Source organism: Sipha flava, unplaced genomic scaffold (assembly GCF_003268045.1).
Source record: "Sipha flava isolate LNK unplaced genomic scaffold, YSA_version1 234_pilon_pilon, whole genome shotgun sequence".
In the NCBI taxonomy this organism is placed as follows: domain Eukaryota; kingdom Metazoa; phylum Arthropoda; class Insecta; order Hemiptera; family Aphididae; genus Sipha; species Sipha flava.
In genome coordinates, this window is record NW_020272875.1 from 795,330 (window position 1) to 817,424 (window position 22,095).

Consider the following 22,095-nt stretch of genomic DNA (forward strand, 5'->3'; position numbering starts at 1 on the left):
ATAAATGCAAAAAAAAATATTACACACCCAAAAAAGATATATATGTTCATATTTTTATTTAAAATTGAAATACATAACTATCAAATAATACAAGTACTCGTAATCAAATTAATTACAAGATGGAACATTTCACTCAGATTTCACTGCACAAACAAAAAATGAAACGTTTGTGTTTTAATTTGTAGTAATATAAAAATGATATTAAAGATAACAACACAAACACATAATTATGGCCCGAGTTCAAAGAAATCTTTAGCTGTAGATATAGTTCGAAGTTCTTCTAAAATAAAAGCAATTGAAAATTCATATAAAAAACCGAATAAAATTATTAGGAAACTAATATTCAATTAACTATGAAATATAAAAATCAGAAATTTTGTTTCGTAAATGAGCAAAAGTCAATAGTTATTATAATTTTTGGTGACAATTTACGAGTCATATGTGAATCTCAAAATGTTTTTGGAGATGGAACATTTCCTAAAATGTCTGTCACCTATAAACGTTGTATGTATATACACACAATTATTATGTACCAGTAGCTTATGTATTCTTAGCATTAAAATCAAAAAGTAATTATTTGAGTATGTGTTTTGAAATATACAAGTTATGTAATAACTTACAAAAAGTAATAATGTATTAATTGGTGAAATTCTTCAAGTACCTACATTTTTTTTCGTTCCGACTTTGAAAAAGGTGCACTTTTAGCGATACTTGGTGTAAGATCCGCCCGACAAAATAATACCGATATCTATAAAAAATACTCTTACGTTTCGCCCAAATAGTATGTTTAGTAGAATATACACTCGCCCAAACGGTATGTAACTAATCACCCAAACAGACCATATTTTGGATCGCCCAAATGGTCTACGCCCGTCAATCTTGAAGCACAAGCAGTTCGCACTTCATCTGCCTTTCCGTTTCGCGATTCATCTACGAAATTTTCATGACCATTTTTAAATTATTTGTGCCACCGGAATACCTGTACACGACTCATGGCTTTATCACCAAACACCATAACTACTTTGTCAAACGTGTACTTCGCAAATTCGCCAAATTTCACACAAAATTTGATCACGTACGTATGCTCGTATTACGATGTTCCTATTTTGTAACACGCTCTTCAACTGCGAGCTTAAACAATACAATATAAAAAAAGAAACCAATTATCGTACGGTAGTTTATACGAATTCGTTTATTAATAGATTAAAATTTGGTTATTGAGTTCCCAAACTTTCAGATTTGTAAAGCTATCAAAAAAATCAATCTTTATACTTAATTGTCAAACCTCATATTTATAATTCAACTTTTTTCTTGTACGCTTATAATATAATGATCCATTTTAACCAAATAATAACACTTGTTACCAAAACTAATTTCAGCAAATTTAAAGTTTTTTTTTTAGATTACAGTCATTTTTAAAAATAATCAGTAGGTAATTATTAAGCTTATTAAGTTGATATAGCTAGGTATAGCTAGTTATAACTAGCTGAATAAATAGCTGAATATATTAAAATTTGATTTTTTGATTTAAAATGTTAATTTTACAGTCGTATTCGAAATTTAATTTATGCGTACAGCTTATATTGCTTCAACTAAAACGTTTAACATTTTGTACTAATTATAACAAATTTAAAATTTATTAGAATTATTGAGATTTCGTATTAAATGGGATATATATATATATATATAATATCTATATTGAATATAAGACTGTATTAAATAACGTGATTCTAAAGGACATTCAGAGATTGGAAGATAATAGCATACACAGGGTTTTATAATAAGGGGTTTTAGGAAAACCAAGCTCCGGATTGGCTTCTGGTAAAATATTAAAATTAGTATTCCAAATCCATACGTTCTCTCTATGTAATATACTCGTATCCCCACTCACAACAATCTGACCGCAGGAATCGAGAGTATGCCGCCTTTCGGTGCGGCCAGTTTCGTGGTCGCATAATAAATTAAGAATTTATACATTATTGTTGTGTGTCGGGTGGTTGCCCAGGGTCCAAAGGGTATAAATGAAAGCACGTGAGATTAATGTTAAAAATCCTACTGTAGTTTGTTTAGGGCTTTTAGATATTGTTATTAGCCGCACCACTAACCACCGTCCATAGGGAAATAATAATATTGTGCTACAATCAATATTTAATAGAGTTCAAGACAATTAAAAGACTTGAAAAACACCATAAAATATTGTCTTGGCGTTGAAAAGCATACTCTCAAATATAGCGCATTTGATTTTTAAAAAAAACGCTAAAAAACGTTATCGAAAAAACGCTAAAAAGAATAAAGTGTATTATAAATTATATTTAAAAAAAATCATAAAATGTATAGGTATATGTATGTTATACCTATTTTCTGATAATTACAATTTAATTTTTAACTATATGTTATTGTAGAAGTTTTCGATTAACTATTCAAATTGATTCGTATAGAATAAAATGTATGTTGGCTTAAAAATATAACAAAAGTAATTTACCACTACTAATATACTATAATCTTTTTTATTTATATGATTATAGTATTATAGTATATTATACGATTTCATGTGTACATCATAATTGGTTGGAATTCAATTTGTAATCTCGATCAGTTAATCTATTAAAATTCTAGTTCAAATACCTAAATTATTAAAGTTTTTATTAATATTTTTTAAAAAAAAGAAAATAGTATATTATTATAAGTATAGGTACTACTTCTAAATTAATATTTATTCATTAACTCATATTCGATTATTTTCGGGACAAATAGATAACCTGAACTTTGATTTTCTTGTATAAATTAAATCTATGAATCAAAATAATAATGAGTGTATTCCATGTTTGCATGCGAACCAATAATACAATTATTAATGAAACAACTAACTATAATAGTATGCAGCAATACCTATTTTATACCGTTTAATAGCATTTCAAATATCCAAGCGATGTTTATTGAACGGTACAATATTTAATCGTCTTCGGCAATAAACTCGAACATTGATGTATATTAAATGTCATATTACGACCAGAAATAATTATTATCATTCGTACCTATACACAAAGTTGTATTCGTTTGACGATACGTACGTTACTGTATACGTTGTACGAGAACATAAATAACCAACATAAGTAATTATTATTTACGACGATATTATTTTCGTATTTACGTACTCGTGATGGCGACGAGGTAAAACCGTAGAAGCGCTATTTTACAGCAGTTTTTCGAACATCAAGCTCCTATACTATTCCCTCCGTTTGTTTTTCTTCCTCTTTTCCTACTTACTCACTCACATTAATTCGGTATCTTAGATTTTTGAAGACCTATAAAAACCACACTCCGTAGTCATCTCGATATAGTATACATTATAATAATGTACAATATCACAAGGATAGTATATAAAGGGTGTGAAAGAGAGGTGGAACGAGAGCGTACCTATACACGTATATAACTCCGGTATGGGCTGCTGTTGCCAATGCTCAAGGGTCGTTCGGGGAACTTTTAATGAATTCTATAAATAATAGACGAAACTTCTTTCGATAAGAAGCGGTAATGGCGATGACGGGTTTTATAGGTTAACCTCGTGCAACATCAAATTTCGCTACACGCGGTAGTGGTGCATTAAATCCGCCAGACAACGGAAGGAGCGTGTGGGCACACGTGTGATCCTCAGCGATTCTTAATGATATACCTCCGCTGATTCCAGTCGGCTCTATGCAATCCTGCGATAGCACGCTCCGCTATATCTGCACTCGCTTGCGTGTGGGTGTGTACGTAAAACGTTTAATAAAGAACCGCCAAGGCCGTCGCCACCAAGTATCGGATGCGCACTTTTGTTTTTGCGCACCGAGTGTATTTTATGAGCACCGGAACGGCGATTAACTTTTACGCTAATGGACCGGCTATTAAGGCACCGTCGTCTGTGCTACAACTTCCGCCTAATAATCGATACCTTGAACATTTTTTACCGATGCAGTAACTAACTACGAGCACTATTATTGTTCGGTGATGTTTGACCAACAAGGGTAGCTCGTCTTCCGGTGTTGATACCTACCCTGTATACTCTATAACTTGACAGTTGAAAATTTAATAGACAATATCAAAATAAATTTTACTAACACTATAAGCCAAAATTCAAATACTTTTGAACGTGTCTTATGGTATACACGATCATACCGCAAATAACAAATTTACATGAAATTCAGCTGGAATAAACATCCGAGGTTCACGAACTTAAGAAACTAATTGCGTAAAACATGGCGAACAATGCATAAATGGGTAATTGCTGCAAACGCGCATAATTAATTATTATTTCGTATAGTATATACTTCTGGTACGTATAGTATATATTTCTGGATGGATGAAGAAAACGATGAATAAACGTTAATTGAAAATTCGAATTTTAACTCCCATATTGCTATACGCACTCTTGCTACAAAACTTCTGTGTACAACCTAAAATAATGAACTGCTCTATTATTTATATAAAAAAATATAATATATATTACTATATTTTTATATATTAATCTATATATATACATAGAAATCCCTACATAGTTATTTGCTATGTTATATTTGAAATTCAACTGTTATTTCGTTATTTAAATTTGTGAAAAAAAGTGGTACATAGTGTTTACAATCGGACATACATATTTCTCTAAAACATGTGTTTTGACAAAGTTCAAACTTTAAAAATAACAAAACTTTTATTTTCAAAGCTAATTATTTAATTGTTTATGTAGTAGGTAGTATACATGTAAATATTTAATGTTTTACGAGATTTGATTTATCTGCACCCGGATAAGCACGCAATTTTTAAGGTACCCACCGAAAGTTTGTATTATATTATTTCACGTTATGCATTTTCTAGTCCGTTTGATTTTTTTTTTTTCGAGAGGGGTTGTACACTCGACTGCTTAACGCGTGTTTTATTAAAACTGGGCCAAAAATCTTTTGCTCCGATTACTTTTCATCCAATTTTGGCCGGAAGTAACGCGCAATCAAATGTGCGCGCTTATCAACAAAGCGGTACATCCGACGTAACTTGCCAAGGGTACACCCCTTTTTTATGCTACTGACATTTAGGAAATATCGGGCAAAAGAGGGCCGAATTGACGTTAGCCCGATGTCATTTGGCGCTAATTGACGGCCGGGAGCCGAGTGAAAAACAAATTAGAGTATGTACATAATTTATACACACAGAAATAATGGATACTTGAATGGCAATGCAATGGACATATTATAAAAACAAAAGTAACTAAATACAAAAAAGGGGTGGACAGCTTATGGGTGCATAATTGATTTGAATGCAATAAATTGCATTATAAATAATCTCGATCAGTCAACAGGTCTCTAGTTCAAGTTCCTAGATGATTTTTAGATTTTATTAATTTTTGTAATAATGCTATTTTATGCAATAACTCACTGAACAAAAACTTTAAATTAAAATATAACATTCGCTATATAGTGGTTCAACTTGAGTTGATATATGAAAAACAATGTCGCGTCGTTTAATATTTTTATTCGCGTAAAAAACAAAGTATTTTTGAACGAAATATAATTGGTTATTTTAAAACTGAAAAAATTACTTGAAATTACGTTGCGTTCGGTATGTTTTCCTATAGTCTTATATCATATTTAGATAAACACGGTATTCCACTTTGTCTCTGCATTCAAAAATAATATTTATTCTGGAAAATTATGTTTTTAATGTTCTCGCCCACTCATGATTTACAAAAACAGAACACCCGATACCATCATGGTGCGTGGATGTCTTTGAAAGACAAACAAAAATTTATTCACGCGCTGCTGCAGCATAACGCCGGTTTCGCGGCACACGGTGAATATTCCTCTCGTTTCGTATACATATATTAACATATTATTTTGTACCAAACACTTCGCCATATTTCCAAAGACAATAAACACAGGACGTTTAGTATTCGGTAGAATTTTATTTTAGTCAACTTCTATTTGTACGATCGTAACCCGCTTCGTCGACTATAGAAGTATATGCGCGGGTATACATGCCTCGCCTTTGCACAAGCGAGAGCTGCGTTGAGCCACGCGAACTTTACTAATAACGTTAGACTCTATTGACTTAACAAATTGTAACAACTGCAGTGTATGGTTTCTATTCGAATTTCAGCTGATTTATTAATGACTATAAAACGCATGGTTTCCTAATGAATTTCATGAGAATGGAAAGGCAAATCTAAATCCCTTCGTATGTATATTTGTTTACAAATGAAAATACCAGTGAGCAATTACATTTCGGCCGAGATGAACCCTCCGAGTGAATATTCCGTGAATTATCTTACATATGAGTGTATGTGTATATATATAATTAAAAAACTTAAAAAAAATTCACCCTGTCAAAGATTTTGGTCGTTTTCGTAATTTTACATTTGCTTCGTCTCGGTAAACTTCCAAATGCGCTTTCAAACTTTCCGCTGTATTTAAACACCATAGTACGTATTTGTGTGTTTGTGTGTGTAAATATATACAAGTATATCTCTAATAATTTATATGACAAAACAACGTTTGTCGGGTCAGTTAGTGTTTATATATTATTTTCTTCGACATTTTATCAACATAACATAAAACATTTTACATAAATACTAAATAGTATGTTTATATACAGTATATTATTTTGATGTTCAGATAATACTTTTCTGCTATTCATCACAAAGCCGAAAAATATTTTCGATATTTAAAAACATCAACATTTATTACAAAGTAGAAATGTAAATTGTTTGAATCCAAATATTGAAGTATCGTTTTATAATCAGCGGCCCAACAGAAATTTATTGTAAATAAAAATTTGAAATAAAAATTACCTCATATGTATAATGTAACTTTTAAAAACCTAAAATATTTTCTCTATTCCTTTCATTACGAAATTAGTTTTATAATTATAACTTCATTTCTAAAATGATAAATTTTGATTTTCAACGACCTTATAGTTTTGATGTTTGTATTAATTTATTTGTAGCACATCACTTTTGCAAGATAAATTCTTCATAACCAAGTACTTGACGGATGTGAAACGAGTTCGATGGTACCCAGGAAGTCCAGAGGACAATCACCTCGTGGTGCTCACCAATAACAAAAACTGTTTGCGACTATTCAAGGTAGATAATGGCACCGGTAAATTAGTGTCTATTTGGCGAATAGGGCCGCAGACTTCTCGTATGCTCGCTTCGTTAGGCGACACGGCTGTCGACTTTGATTTCGCACCACCAGTACTACTTGGCGACCGCAACCAATCGGAAACGTCGATCATGTGGCCCATACTCGTGCTGCAAGGAAATGGTACGAACTCGTCTACGATTAATGATATTAAACAATATTATTTTGTTCACTATTAAATTACTGAGCCTGTTATGTGCGTTATCGGTATAATATATTTTTTTTTTTTATTTTTTTTTTATATATAAGTTAATTTCTATTTTAGATTTTAAATTAAAGTACATAACATTTATGATATAAATAGGATAGTAAAAATTGTTTAATTAAGTATAGCTAAATTGTTGATAATAAATTTATAGGAATAATTTCTTTATCGAGAAAATAAATAGTACGACACGAATATAATGTACTACAGAAACTAATTTAAAAAGTTTGCAATTAATTTTATCGGTTGAAAATAAATGTTTAGGTATAATATGTTTTTTGGCCTCTGAGTCATATGTGATGGAAATTAAATCAAAAACGTGAAAGTGAATAATGATTGTATTACAACGACCAAAGATCGTATTAAAGATAAAAAGGAACTTTCGTACAAACCTTATTAGATAAAAGAAAATAATTTTTTAATTATTTATAAGAAGTTTGAATGGATAAACGATGTTTGAGACTATAATGATTATTCATGTGATAAAACGACTGAGGACAGTAATAATAATAATAATTGTCTCGTGTTGTTTGATGAAACATGATCACAAAATAGTGTTCGTTGTTTAACGTAAAACTATTACAAACTTATACAATTTTTGTAAGAAGACACAACTGTAATATTTAAGGGATTCAATATGTAAGCACTTCAGTAAAGTAATAACTTTTATTACTTATTAACTTATTAGTAATAAGATACATAAATACTTGATCGGGCAATCTCACAATATTTCAATGGAGCTTTAAAGAAATGCCCAAGTTTATCTTATGTCACTATATAACTATCAGTTTTAACTGTCGCAAAATCGCGTAATTAATTCAACAATTCACTTTCACTTTTCAAATTCAGTATAATATACATCATATTATGATGGTGTAATTTGTTTCACAAAAGAGATTTCTTTTTGTTAATTCCAAATATAAATAAATATTTACACATATATTTTTTTCTTTTGACATTGCTACTTTCCTGGAGTTTCAGCCACTATCCATCTGTATTGTAAAACATTTAATTCAAAAAATCTTTATTTTATAAATAATATTGTTTTTTTTATTTATTTTGCAAATAAAAAATTGTTATTATAGTATCAAATTAATTTTGACCATAATATCGTGTTTTAAACAGAACAAATTAATTTTCGTTAAAATTGAATTTAGTTTCTGATATTATACTTTTATTACTCGATTTTAGGTGAAGTCATGTGCCTCAATACAACTGTTGACGAGGAAATGTGTATAAGATCGGCAAAAATAATGGGACCCTTAACTATGTATCCGCCCGCCGATGACAATTACAGTGAAGACGCATGCTCTTTACTCGTCTTGGACACCGTGCCGCCTTCGGTCGTGATAGCGTCGAACTTTGGTGAACTTTACAATTGTCTTCTATTGCCTGAAACTCAAAATACAGTCAGTATTCAAATTTGTTTGCTTTTATAGCGCTACATAACCGTAGTATGTATGCATAATTACTCTTGTATAATTCATGACCGAAATTTTATTTTTATGCATTTACCTATCATTTTAATTTTATATTATTTTAAATAACATTTTATATTGAATTTAATCTGTATACAAGGTAAAATTAGTAGTAGAAAGGGGTAGTATAAAAATAAATGACAACGATTTACCGTTCCTCCAGTCTTCCTATCTAAATTAACCATAAACTATTTGAAGTTATAATTTATAACCAATAAACAATTTAGGTGTTAGATTTGAATTCATCAAATTACAAAGTGTATGCGAGTACATTTTTTATTTACAAATTACAGTGTTTAATTTTAAATTATTGGTTGACGGTTTAAAACAAAAAATATTGGTTGTCATTTATAAGTTAAAAATGTTTATGGTACAACTATAAAAAAAACGACAGCTATAAAAAAAGATACCGAGATAAAATTGTTCTAGGTATAAAGTAATAGTCGATTTTTACTTAAACAAAAGTTAAGCATTCTTTGAAAAACTAAATCAATTAAAAAAAATCGTCCAAGTTTATATGAGTGTATTATACCTCTATGGACTACGGGAAACTAGTATAATATTGAGGGTGACGTTGAAAAATCGATTGTTGATATTATTAAATTAAAATTTTTGGGGTCTGCAAAAGTTTATGATCCACTAAGATCTGGAAACTATTAAGTGAAACCAACCATCGAATTAGTTTGTCAAACAAGCTTAACCCCTATTGTGGTTTACGATAATTAACGACGGTTTAATCTAACCGTATAATAATACAGATACATTATCCAGTAACAATATGTTTCTTTCTTGTTTTCTAAGAAGTTCGTTGAATCGAACATTATTGACAACGACATAATTTTGAATGGATATAAAAAAAAAATTGTAAGCTAACATTATTTATCTGAAATTTCGTGTTCGACTATTAGACAGTTAATGCCAACGATTGTATTCTGTTTGACTTTGATCTCATTAAATCGATATGGGTCTTTTGTCTTCGCCGAGTTTTTACCATCAAGTGCTTTGTTTTATTATTTTTTTTTTTTTTAACTTTCTAGGATGGTGAATACACTTCCAGTGACAAACAACACGAATACAGCTTACACATCATCGAAACCGTCGAACTAGAGCTGGGCCTAAACATTTTAGACTGCAGCGAATATGATAGCTCCAGCACGATTCAATTGAAAAAAGACCCAGCCGTTCCATCCAGATATTGGTGTTTACACAATACAGGCGTACATTCAGTCACCATACCGTTAACGGAACTATTGGATGAATTTTCCAAAAGCGTCAATGGTAGAGTACTATTGAAAACATTTTTTTTTTTTCATTTTTTTCACTTATTCTTAGTGTACGCAAAATGTTTCAGACGACGGACGCACTGGGTCTCCTGATATACAAGGCCAAAGTTTTGTAGAATATCACATCTGCACGGGTCTTATGAATGGAGAAACGAAACCTATCAAAGGTTTCTCCGTCTTAAACTTTCCAACAGACTTACTAGTCACTTTGCTAAGCAATGGCGAAGTCGTAACGCAGAGTGTTCCGGACTTTCTTCACAATAAACTATCTATAGCTAATGTATACATAAACCAAGAAAATCCTTCGGAAGAACAAGCAGACAATGCTGATAACGTAAGCTCATCATTAAGTCACATAAAAAATCTTTAAAAATTTTACATTTTCTTTTAAACTCTACACCACCATTTCTTAATCTTATATTTTCATTTTAGGCTGATAAAAATGACTTTAGTTCATTTATATGTGCATTGTTGCAAAAAGGCAACAGTAGTAAAAATACAATTCTCAAATTAGGACCAGATGTTCCTAAAGACGTTGTAATACAGGTAAACAATTATTTATTTAATTTTCTTCCGTCAAGATGTAATTCATCATTTGATTCATATGTAATTAAACACATGTTTCAGATGGTGTTACAAAATATGAGTATGCGAAGAGAAACATTAAATAATCATCAAATAGTTGCTGAAGAAATTGAGCGACGGGTTCGCATGCTATCCAATGCTAAAGAAAGGCAATTTTTAGAAATGCAGCGGTTGGAAGATGTTCGGCAAAAATTACAAGATGACGTAGAAAACAAAGCCGAAAAGTTAGATGAGATTAACAACAAACAAGAAGAATTAACTAAAAGGTAATTTGCAAGGTTTCATGGTTGACACCTACTGACCCATAACTTTGTTAGCTACAACAACAGAATTAAATATAAAATATTTAGCTCCTAGTTCTGACCAAATATTTGAAATGGACTGAGGAGTAAGATCAATTGTTTAGGTTAATTATACTTATATCTAAAAACTAGACGTTTTATACAAGATATATTTATACATGTCAGTAGTCTTCGCCATGTTGTTTATAATATAAACGTGAAGCTATGATAAATATTTTTCTTCATCTTGGGTATTAACGGCCATCAGGACCATCTCGAAAAACAACCAATCCTTCAAGTCTCTCTATCCTCTCCTTTTGTTTTCTAATTTAGACCACTATTTAGTGGTTCTACGTATCTTTACCAGGTTTATAAATTACACTTAAAAATGCTCATAAATTATAAATAATATAAATAAGCAAGTTTGTTTAACGAGGTTTTCGAGATCTTTCAAGTGCCCATTAGACAATTAGACGGTCAGACTATATTCGCGACCGATCGCATAACAAATGTTACTTCCTTAAGCGATATAATAGAAAAAACCAAATCGCTGCGAAATGAGCTGTAACAAAACTTAGCTACTTACTAAGAATAACGAATGGCACTCCGTATTGGCAATTCAGATACATTCGTGACGATGAACGATGTTTATGCCGTGTACGCACAGTAATTTTATGTTTTAATGTTCTTGCTTTTCTATTTTGCTTCAGTAACCTCTACTATAATAATTATTATACGATGATACTCGGTAAACCTTTATATGGAAAAAATTCGGAGGAAATTATGTTAAGAATATTTTCGTGTTTACAACCGTAAACCTATTAGTTATTAGCTTAAGAAATAATTGGAAACAATATTTCATAAAATTATGTTTTCAAATAGTATTTCATCAATCGATATTAATTTACCGTGTTTTTAGAGCTTCAACAGTTCTTTTGAAACTGGTGTCCGCATCCCCCGACAGCGTGTCGACTAAAAAAAAACGCGAACTCTTAGAATCGTATAAAGCCAAAATGGAGGTGATGAACAAGCGCATCGAAGAAGCCAGAGAAAAATGGAATATAGTGCAAAGCGAATCAACGTCTGAAAATAAACAAATACCTGGATCCCGATCATTAAGGTTAACTCTTGAACAAGAGTTAGTTATCAAAGGAAATCTGTCCGAGATGTATGAATACATTACTCATATATATATTATTAAACTTTATTTTAACTAGGTATTAGCAAATGTTTTTCTTTTTTTTTCCAGGGGCTCTACAATATTGGATTTGGAGAAAAAAGTGAGAGAATTAAGAACCGTAGTGAATACTTTAGCTAGTTGATTAATAATATTGATAAGACTGACTAAATAGTTATAATTTTATATTTCTGTTTGTAAAATGTGCGTCAGCTGATCATTATTGATAACAAATTCAAATAATGTTTAATTAAAGAATTAATATGTTTCATCAAATTTCCCTAGAATGTTATTACTTAATAAAATCCTAAAAATAAATCAAGATTATTATCTTGCTTTTTGTTTGTGTTCTTATACAATTTTTTTATTTTTAATAAACGTATATCAAGTTAATATATATATTTATATTATTATTCATTTTCAATATGACCAAATTTTAAGAATACAGAACATTTAATTGGTATAAATGAGAAATATATAATCTATTTTTTTGAACAAAAAATGTTGTATTACTTCTTGTAACCGCTAACATTGGTCATAACAAAATATAATATATAAAACAATGTATCAATTTCATTTTTATCATGTGTATTTGTATGTATATATGTGTATATGCATTGTATATTTATTTGTATGTATACATTTTAAAAGTTTTTTAGTGTAAGAAATACATTACTTAAGTACATTCCTATTAGAATAGATGAAATATTAATTTTTAGTGGGATACAGAATGGACAAATTCATTATAAAACAATTCCTCCTTTAGATGTAAATTTAAAATGATAAAAAAAAAATATACACATGTTACGTGTTAAAATGTATAAATTTATATACTTTTAAATACAAAAGAAAGGGGGAATTTACACAGTTTAAAACTTTTAATCAAATTAAATTTCTCAGATCAATTGAGGTTTCTATTTATATTTTTATTGATTATACAAATAATGTTATGAATAAGATAAGATATTTTAGTACAACTGATTACAATAATACAATAAATTACAACTTCTGATGAGTAGCAGCACGACATAATGAATTATGAATGAGTACTACAGATGAATGGATGAATGTTGGGTTGTACAGTTTTTACCATACAAATTATTATAAATTACACAAAATATTTATATTACCTCATTTAGTACATATATGTTATGACTTATAAATAAGGCAGAGGACTTGTAGCATTTGCATATTTGTTTTGCACAGTCGCAAAAATAACAGAGTTCAAAACAAATGTGTTTTATGCTTTAACAAAACTAGTTTTGAAATTTTTTTTTCATATAAATGCATGTTTTGAGTATTCTTTTGTAAAGACATATTTAATACTTTTATACTTTTTGAGTCATATTTAACTTAAATCAATTTTTTTCACACCATAAATTTTGTTTCAAACAGACTAAAAAGATTTGTATAAAAATGTATTTATTTTTAATTTTTCTTGTATAATATGGTTTAAGATTGTTCGGGGTACCCGTTTTTCCTAGAAGTGCTTGCGAATCGCTAATAAGAGAATAGTACAGTAGAACTCCGATTATCCAGACTAATGAATCTCAAGGGTGGTCCAGATAAGCTAATATCCATATGATTGACATATGAAAAGTTATATAATTGTATGAATATATTGTGTGTATGTATTTATTATTAATATGTATGTAATATAATTTAAATTCATAACTATAAAAAATTTTATTATACTGAAACAAAATAAGCTTTAATTATAATGTGATATATTTAAAAAAAAAGCCGACATGGCACACATTATTTTTTTATTTTGAAAAATTACAATATTTTAGTTTGCTTCAGAATTGACTTTCTCCTTAGAGCAGCTATATCTTTCAATCTTCTTAATTGCAACAATTAAGTGGTGTTCAATACTTCTTGCCTCTCAGATAATTTAAACGCCAAATTCAATGCATCAAAAGCTTCAAAATGAGTTGGCCCATTTTCACCTTCAGTCAAATCGTCAGTTTCATTTTCCTCTTCTTCGATATCATCTTCAAATAAGCTATGAACTATTTCATCGTCTGAAAGCATTTGATATCCAGGATCATTTGTATCCCCATAAGCAACCACTTGTTTATATTCTCTTTATCAAAATTCCCAAACGCATTAACTTGGCATGTGCCATTATCTTTTTTTTTCTCGTCCAGTTGATTGGCGTTTGGATAATCAGAGTTCTACTGAATTAATTTTCTGTAATTAATTTTATTAGTAGATAGATAATAGATAATACCACATTACCACCTTAGTAAGCTGAATGCATTTAATTAAAAAAAATTAAGAAAAATGTATTTTATTTTCCATTAGTAATGGCATAAAATATATTGATATTAGGTAATTGTTTTAACTTATTTTAAATGCTATTAATTTTATTAACACTGAAATTAAATTGCTGAAAACAATTTTTAAGTGCATATTATAGGGTTTTTAAATACATAAGTGCTTGCACATTTTTTGATTTTTTAGAGCTACAAGTCCTCTGCCCTACTTATAACTATAAACAAAATAATTAATTATAATTTATGATACGAAATCATATACTAGTTTTATTAACTATGAAAAAAAAATTTTCTTAAGTAGATTTGCAAACATTCTTATATTTATACAAATATATTGCAATTATAAAATAATACATTTTACTATAAACTTGACTATCTATTAATTATTCAGACTTATGTAGAACAATTAAATTGTATTGTTAACAAAATTGTATTGCCTGGTATTTTATGATAATCTTATTTAAATATTGCACTAGTGAAACTTCTTTAATAACAAGTAAAAAATAAATAATTAATTATCAAAATTATAATTTCATAATGTAGCTAAGAACTGAGTTACTAATTTCAAAAATTCATTAGGTTTTTCAGCATGTAACCAATGACCAGCACCTGGTATATAATCAAATTTAGCTGAAGGAAATATAAGTTTAATAGTTTCATGATGTTCTGGTTTTAAAAAGACTGAATCTCCACCTCCAATAAAATATGTTGGACCTTGATAGATAGATTGCACAGGTGGAAATAAAGAAATATGATTATCAAAATTATCGCTGATTGATTGTAAGTTTAAACGCCATCGAAATTTGTCATCCAATTGAATAAGATTACTTAAAAGGAACTGTCTGAGAACTGGACTCTGTAAAATATAAAACAAAAATCTTTAAGTATTAAAAATATTATATATTTAATTTTCATTTTTTTCTTAACAACCGATCAAATATAATTATTATCAATATATATATATGATAAATTATACATCACATATTGAAGTATTAAACAATAAATAATTTCTTATTTTCTATGACTTATTGTAAAAATACATACTTCAATTGAACTTTTCATTTGTTCATCAGCTAATTTTCGAATTTTTGATATTGGTCCATTAATATTTAAATCAACACTTCTCAAAGCATTTATAACAATTCGAATATCGCTTACTTCTTTACTGTTGACTGGTGATATATCAACAGGTATTAAGGATTCCACCATTTCTGGCTAAATTAGTAATGTTTATTTATTATAGCTGACATGATAAAATAATCCAAAGAGCATTATTAAAACAAACCTTACATAGATGACTGCTAAGTACATCATTGCTCTACCACCCATACTATGTCCAATCAATGAAGCTTTTTCTACCTTTAAGACATCTGTCATTAAAAATTTAACATCTTCAGCCATAAGTGGATATGATTGTTCTGTTGTATGTGGCGAGTCTCCATGATTTCTTGCATCCACAGAAATCACCTTAAAAAAAAATATCAATAGAAAATGATAGTATTCATAATGTCTTAATGATCCAAAGTGTGATTTTAAAAGCACTAAATGGTGAAATAATTACGAACATACATAAGCTAATGGAACGCATTTGGAAAGATGAGGTAATACCACAGGATTGGAATTCAGCATTAATTTTCCCAGTACATAAAAGGAGATCCACATGACTGCAATAATTATAGAGGTATTGCATTACAAAACGTCAGCAACAAAATTTTGGCATACTGCATTCTTAATAGGATCAAACCTCGCACGTAAAAGTTGCTAGGAGATTACCAATGTGGTTTTAGGCAGAATAGGTCCACCACAGATCAGATTTTCAACTTTTTTGACAAATTTTTCAAAAAGCATGGGAATTCGATAAAAATCTATGCGTATTATTCGTGGACTTTAAGAAGGCCTATGACTCAATCCATAGACCTAGTCTTATAAATGTAATGAAAGAATTCAGTTTCCCAAAAAAATTAGTAAACCTAGTGGAAGCTACCCTAAAATATACGGAGATTAAAGTGAAAACAGCAAATAGAGCGTCAGAACCGATCAGAGTGACAACGGGACTGAGACAAGGGGATGCACTTTCACCCGTTCTCTTTAATCTAGTGTTGGAGAAAGTTGTCAGAGAAGCAAATGTTACTGGAGGATTTTTGCTAGGACAGACAACTGTTAGCCTTCTAGCCTACGCTGATGATATTGTCATTCTAGGGAACAATGTAGAAGAAGTTAAATCATCATGCCGGAAACTCATGGAAACTGTGGGAAAAGTTAGCTTACAAATCAATGATGAAAAAACAGAATATATAATAGTGAATAGAAGAGAGGTCAATTATCGACAAGATGAAATAATGGAAGTAGGAAACCATAGCTTTAAAAGAGTGTCCTACATTAATTATCTAGGTTCAGTATTAACTAATGACAATAATATAAAAGTAGAAATTAATACTAGACTGAAAAAAGGGATTAGGAAAAGTACTGAGCGCTAAAGCTGTTTCAAATAATCTTAAAGTTCAAGTATATATGACGTTGATACACCCAGTTGTGCTATACGGCTCAGAGACTTGGCCTCTCAGGAAAGCAAAACAAATGAGGTTGGAGGTTTTCGAAAGGAAAATTCTGAGAAGGATTTTTGGACCATGCAAGGATGATCAAACCGGAGAATGGAGGAAACAACATAACCAAGAACTCCAGAACCTTTTTCAACGCCCTTACATCACAAAAGAAATTTCAGTCAGAAGAATGAGATAGGCAGGACATGCATGGAGGAAACAGGGATCAATAATAAGATCCGTAGGTAATCGAAAATAACCCAGCAGGAAAACGACCCTTAGGCAAACTACGCTTAAGATGGGAGGACTGTGTTATTAAAGATATAAGAAGAATAGAAGACAGTTTGCAATGGAGGGAAGAAGCGGAGGATAGAAATAGATGGAGAAGTATATACTTGGAATGCTGATCTTAAAGGCTGTTACCCCAAAAAAAAAAAAATGAAAAAATAATGTTTTAATGAAAATATATATTTAAGACTAAATATTTAAAATCACTAATGAGATATTAATTAAATATTATTTAACTAAAAATTAACAATTATAACTCAAATGTATACGTCTTCTAAATCCATAAAATAAATATTTAAAAATAGATAATAATGATACCCTAAAACTGTATCTTATTATTTTCTATTTTTAAAGGTGATCATAATGGTTTTAAGTAGGGCTGGGATTTTAATGCTCTAAAAAATAGAAAAAATGCTCTAAAAGAAATGCAAAAATGCACTATAAAAATGTATTTATTATTGCTTATAAACAATATTACAAAAATCATGTTACCAAACATTTTTAATTATATTTATTTAACATAATAATAATAAAATAGATACCTCTTTGTTTAATATTAACATATTATTTAACTTTATTTAAATATGATCATCGTTGGACTTTTGCAGATAAAAAAATTTCTTTAGACTATTTTAATTTTGTTCTATTTTTGATAAAATATATAAATGTACTGATATGTTTGTATTTATTTATTAATTTAGTAGATTACATACTAAACTTCTAAGTTTTAAGCGAATTAATGCCGGAATACGAGATCAAATACCCTAATATTTAAGAATTAATAGAAAAATTCTGAAGAATGCTCTTTTAACTTGAAAAATACCATGAAAACACCAAAATATGCTCCAAAAATGAGTATTAAGTTAAATTTGTCATAAAATGTAAAAACTATATTAAATTAATCAGTATCATTTGAAACATATTTGCCACAGACCTATGTATTGGGGAACAAAAGAAAAAAAGATGCATTTACATCTAAATCCCAATCCTTGTTATAAGTTTCAGAACATTATACAGTGGTCGCCGCTTATAGTAATCACATTCGTTCAAGAGAACTTTGATCACTATAACCGGAAATCACTATAAGCAGCAACCACTGTAGTATCTATATACCTACTAGGATAACAATAAATAACTTTTTTATTTTTTTTTATTTTTACAAAAATTGGTACTAAAATTTTCATGAGATTTACCAGAATAAACAACAAGAAAAAGTTTTTAGTTGCAGCCTAATAAATATTGCTCCTATACTTTTGATATATTAAAACATTACACTGATTTTCAATGTTAATGAACAGCACTGTGCCTTGGTATCTAATTAACTACGTGCCTATCATTATCTGAAACTATTTAGAAACTAATTGAATAAAACAAGTATATTTAATTAATTATATTACATGTTTACAAATGTTTTTATTATACATAAAAAAAGAATATACTTAAATTTTATCTCTCAACCATATCAAATTACCACTTAAATCTACGGTTCAACAATAAATTGAATAAAATAAAAAAATAAAGTAGATAAAGAGGATTACATCTAAAAAAAATGTTATCATTAGAAGATAATTATTATATAATTATAAATAATAGCATTTTTTCACAACATTAAATATATTCTTATTTATAACAAAGCAGCCAATGACACCATTAATATATTGATTACAATTAAAAACTAAAACTCCCTATACTTTTCATTCAAAATAATCTTATCAAAAACCAAAGGTTCAATTTTATCTATAAAAATAATTTACTTCATAAGTACAATTTTTAATATTAACACAGCTATGGACAATCATATTGATCGCCAGTCATAAAAAAGAAATATATATGATAAAATGTAATGACTTGTCCAAAAACAATTGTCAGTATGAACTCAAAAAATTTAAATAAATTGTATATTTAAATAAGTAGTTAATATATCAATACTCTTCCTCAGAACCATCCTAAAGAATTTTGGGCCTGGGGCAAATTAATTCAAGGACCTCTCAGTCATCATAACAATATACAAGTTTAATAAAAAAATACGAACCAAGTTTACAACATTTTGTTGAATATAGTTTTCCAAACATCAACCAACCAAGGTCATTTAAATGCATCGATACAATGAATTACATTTTTAATAACTTCTCAATAATTTAAAACCAGTTATCACACTCAATAAAATTTAAATTCATTTCAATATAATTTATAAACAACCATAGAAAATAAGAACTTGAATGTTTTCCCATCAAAACTTGCGATAAGAAATTTCTACTTAAATTTGGATAAAATAAAATAAAACTTAATGTCGTTCTTCACACTCCAGCAATAACAATAATAAATAATAGTTATAGCTATTTAGACGTTTACTGAAAATGCAGGCTGTATACGAGTAATAGTGCTGAAATATAAATTCAAGTTAATTTTATTTAATTAAATTTATTAATATTTCATAAAGAACAATTGTTTAGAAACAATATATTAATATCAAAAATTTCTAACGAGAAATCCCAAGTACTTCTAATCAATCTGGACAATAAGGGGGCTCCTTTAAATTTTCCTTGACTGGGGCCTGAGGCGAAACAGATCATGAACAAAAGTTGATAATTCCATTGGCCCACACGAAACTAATTAAAATGGTACACATCGCAGTGTTACGCTATTCATATACATACCCTCCTGTGGGTCATGTTGTGTAAAGATTTGGACAAACTGTTCCAGTTGGTCTTGCAACCAAACAACCCGTGCATGATGATGACCGGCGGCTTCTGTCGATCATCGGCAGTCGATTCTGGCGGATACGACGAGTACGACATTTTCACGGGCACCGGTTTGGTGGCCAGCGGCCGTCGACTGTTGAACGGCGCGCGGGAATTTTTCAACAGGCACGTTCGGGACAGGTTAGCATTGGACTTGATCATGGTGCAGCTGAGACGGATGTGACGGACTATAATCGATACTACCGACAGTCGGACGAAAAACGCGTTTGCGTTCCGCTGTGCGTGCGCGAGCGACGTGTTGAAATAATATCGACGTCGGTCGTTGAACGTGTGGGAACGATTCGAAAAAATTATTATCAATGACCATAAAAGAGCTAAAAAAAAATAAAAACGCCGGGCGATAACGAAAACGAGCTCTTATTGCTGATGAAATATTTGTAGTATAACTACTACGATAACGAGCCTCTTTTCTTCGCGGGAGCGATAATACGAGACTGTGATAAACACAAGTGTGTAATAATACATACACTATGATTTCAGGTCTGTGCAATTAACAAATTTTATTTGTCATGAATCATGATCGTAATAATATATAATATTAATTTATATTGTCAAATTCTTTGAATGATTATATGAACTATTCTATTCCGTAAATTTGTGACTGCGATTACATTATAATGTATATTATTATATTATTACTATATACCTATATATACAATATTTGAAATGCTTTGTGGTCCCAAATTGCAAAAATCGAGCAAAGGATGGTTGTGATTTTCACTTTTTTACGCAAGGGTGTAAGTTTTTTCGTTTCAAAACACTGATCAGGTCCAACAGTTGACGAAAATTATTTTTTATTTTTCAATTTCCGCTGAAAGATGAACATCGTTTGGAACAATGGGTCTCTGCTAATTAATCAAATCGGATTTATACCGAAAAATTCCAGGCGAATATACAACGCTCGTTTTTTTAGCATCATTTAGATTACGTTGACAGTACGGGATGCAGTTGAAACTTAAACCCAATGCTGTTCCATCGGTTTTTCTTCATAAGCCTACAGTTACTGGTAGATCATTTTTCATTAAAATGGCTGCTTTATTTATTCAAGTCATTCGTTTGCTTATTCGGAATACTATGAACCGTGTTGACAAACGGTAACGATCGTTCACCATTTATTTCGACTCTGCATGCGGCGCAAACGGTACTCTATGATACGGCGTTTCAATGATAACACGAAGAATCTAGTATTGTTACATTTCTGCGGTGGACAACGCGGTCAGCGATTCTCGGATAGATTTCCTAGATTATAGCATAGACCTTATACTTGGTATAACGTAAAGAATAATTAATTACTCTATTATCAATGGCGATTCCACGATAAGTGATAACACGCCGCCGATGCGCGCGGACGCGTTCAATACGATAGTGTGCAGTGTGCCCAGTGCAGCCGACGCGACGGTGGCTCCGAAAACCGGCTGCTGGGTAGTGCGCCTGTTGTACCGCGCCGACGTTACACCGCTGGACCATCGTGTTACACGAACGCCGCGATGTGGCCGAAACGGAAACCAGCGGTCTGCGGACGCGCCGACGCTACTGCGCCGTTAACAGTTGTTATATGTGGTGGTGGGGCGCGGTGATCGACCAATGGCGTGACGCGACCAATAGAAATACGGCATTCTCGCGGTCACGCCTACCGTTCCGTCACGATCGCACTGGCTGAGCAGATGGGGTCGTAGGTTTCCGCGAACTTCTAAGTTAGCGAAACTTCGACACGGATCACCCAACAGAACGCTCTTTATTTTTGAACATTTGACCGGAGAAAAAGGTCGGAACAAACGTGTAATCGTTATTTCCAACAGATTTATTTAAATATTTAAACATTTTTTGTGATACAAGCAATTTAAAACACCTTACAGATTACAGATTTGATCAAATGAATATTTATATAATACACGCGTGATTACAGTTTTTATGAATATATAATTTAAATTTTATTAATGTATCGAAGAATTTGATCAGATCAATTCATATTGGAATATTAATACATTAAAATTAATTAATTTTAAATAAACATTTATAGTAGCTTCAAAACCTAATATAAAAAGTAA

At 30.3% G+C, this 22,095-nt stretch overlaps 2 protein-coding genes across 2 annotated transcripts in view; one reads left to right on the forward strand and one right to left on the reverse strand.

Annotated features, from left to right (window-relative positions):
* LOC112683748 (nuclear pore complex protein Nup88) overlaps window positions 1-12,514 on the forward strand; it is a 37,158-nt gene extending 24,644 nt beyond the window's left edge. Inside the window, exons 3-10 of the mRNA XM_025554907.1 lie at window positions 6,973-7,292; window positions 8,566-8,783; window positions 9,890-10,130; window positions 10,204-10,469; window positions 10,568-10,681; window positions 10,763-10,986; window positions 11,921-12,169; window positions 12,251-12,514. Coding sequence (XP_025410692.1) covers window positions 6,973-7,292; window positions 8,566-8,783; window positions 9,890-10,130; window positions 10,204-10,469; window positions 10,568-10,681; window positions 10,763-10,986; window positions 11,921-12,169; window positions 12,251-12,323 — 1,705 coding nt within the window. The 3' untranslated portion in view covers window positions 12,324-12,514. The remainder of the gene's footprint in view (window positions 1-6,972; window positions 7,293-8,565; window positions 8,784-9,889; window positions 10,131-10,203; window positions 10,470-10,567; window positions 10,682-10,762; window positions 10,987-11,920; window positions 12,170-12,250) is intronic.
* Window positions 12,515-14,965: 2,451 nt separating this feature from the next.
* LOC112683747 (protein ABHD11-like) lies at window positions 14,966-20,625 on the reverse strand. The gene is made up of 4 exons (XM_025554906.1): window positions 19,943-20,625; window positions 15,748-15,924; window positions 15,502-15,672; window positions 14,966-15,313 (listed from the first exon to the last, which is right to left on the reverse strand). The coding sequence occupies exons 1-4, from the start codon at window positions 20,186-20,188 to the stop codon at window positions 14,990-14,992; spliced, it is 918 nt and encodes a 305-aa protein (XP_025410691.1). The 5' UTR covers window positions 20,189-20,625; the 3' UTR covers window positions 14,966-14,989.
* Between the last annotated feature and the right edge of the window lie 1,470 nt (window positions 20,626-22,095).

Bases quoted from the DNA above. Each gene is read 5' to 3' on its own strand.
- LOC112683747 (XM_025554906.1), bottom strand. From the start codon at position 20,188: ATGATCAAGTCCAATGCTAACCTGTCCCGAACGTGCCTGTTGAAAAAT. The intron at 15,925-19,942 runs GTATGTATATGA...TTTTTTTTTAAG, and splicing joins ACAACATGACCCACAGGAGG to GTGATTTCTGTGGATGCAAG. The intron at 15,673-15,747 runs GTAAGGTTTGTT...TTACTAATTTAG, and splicing joins TGTACTTAGCAGTCATCTAT to CCAGAAATGGTGGAATCCTT.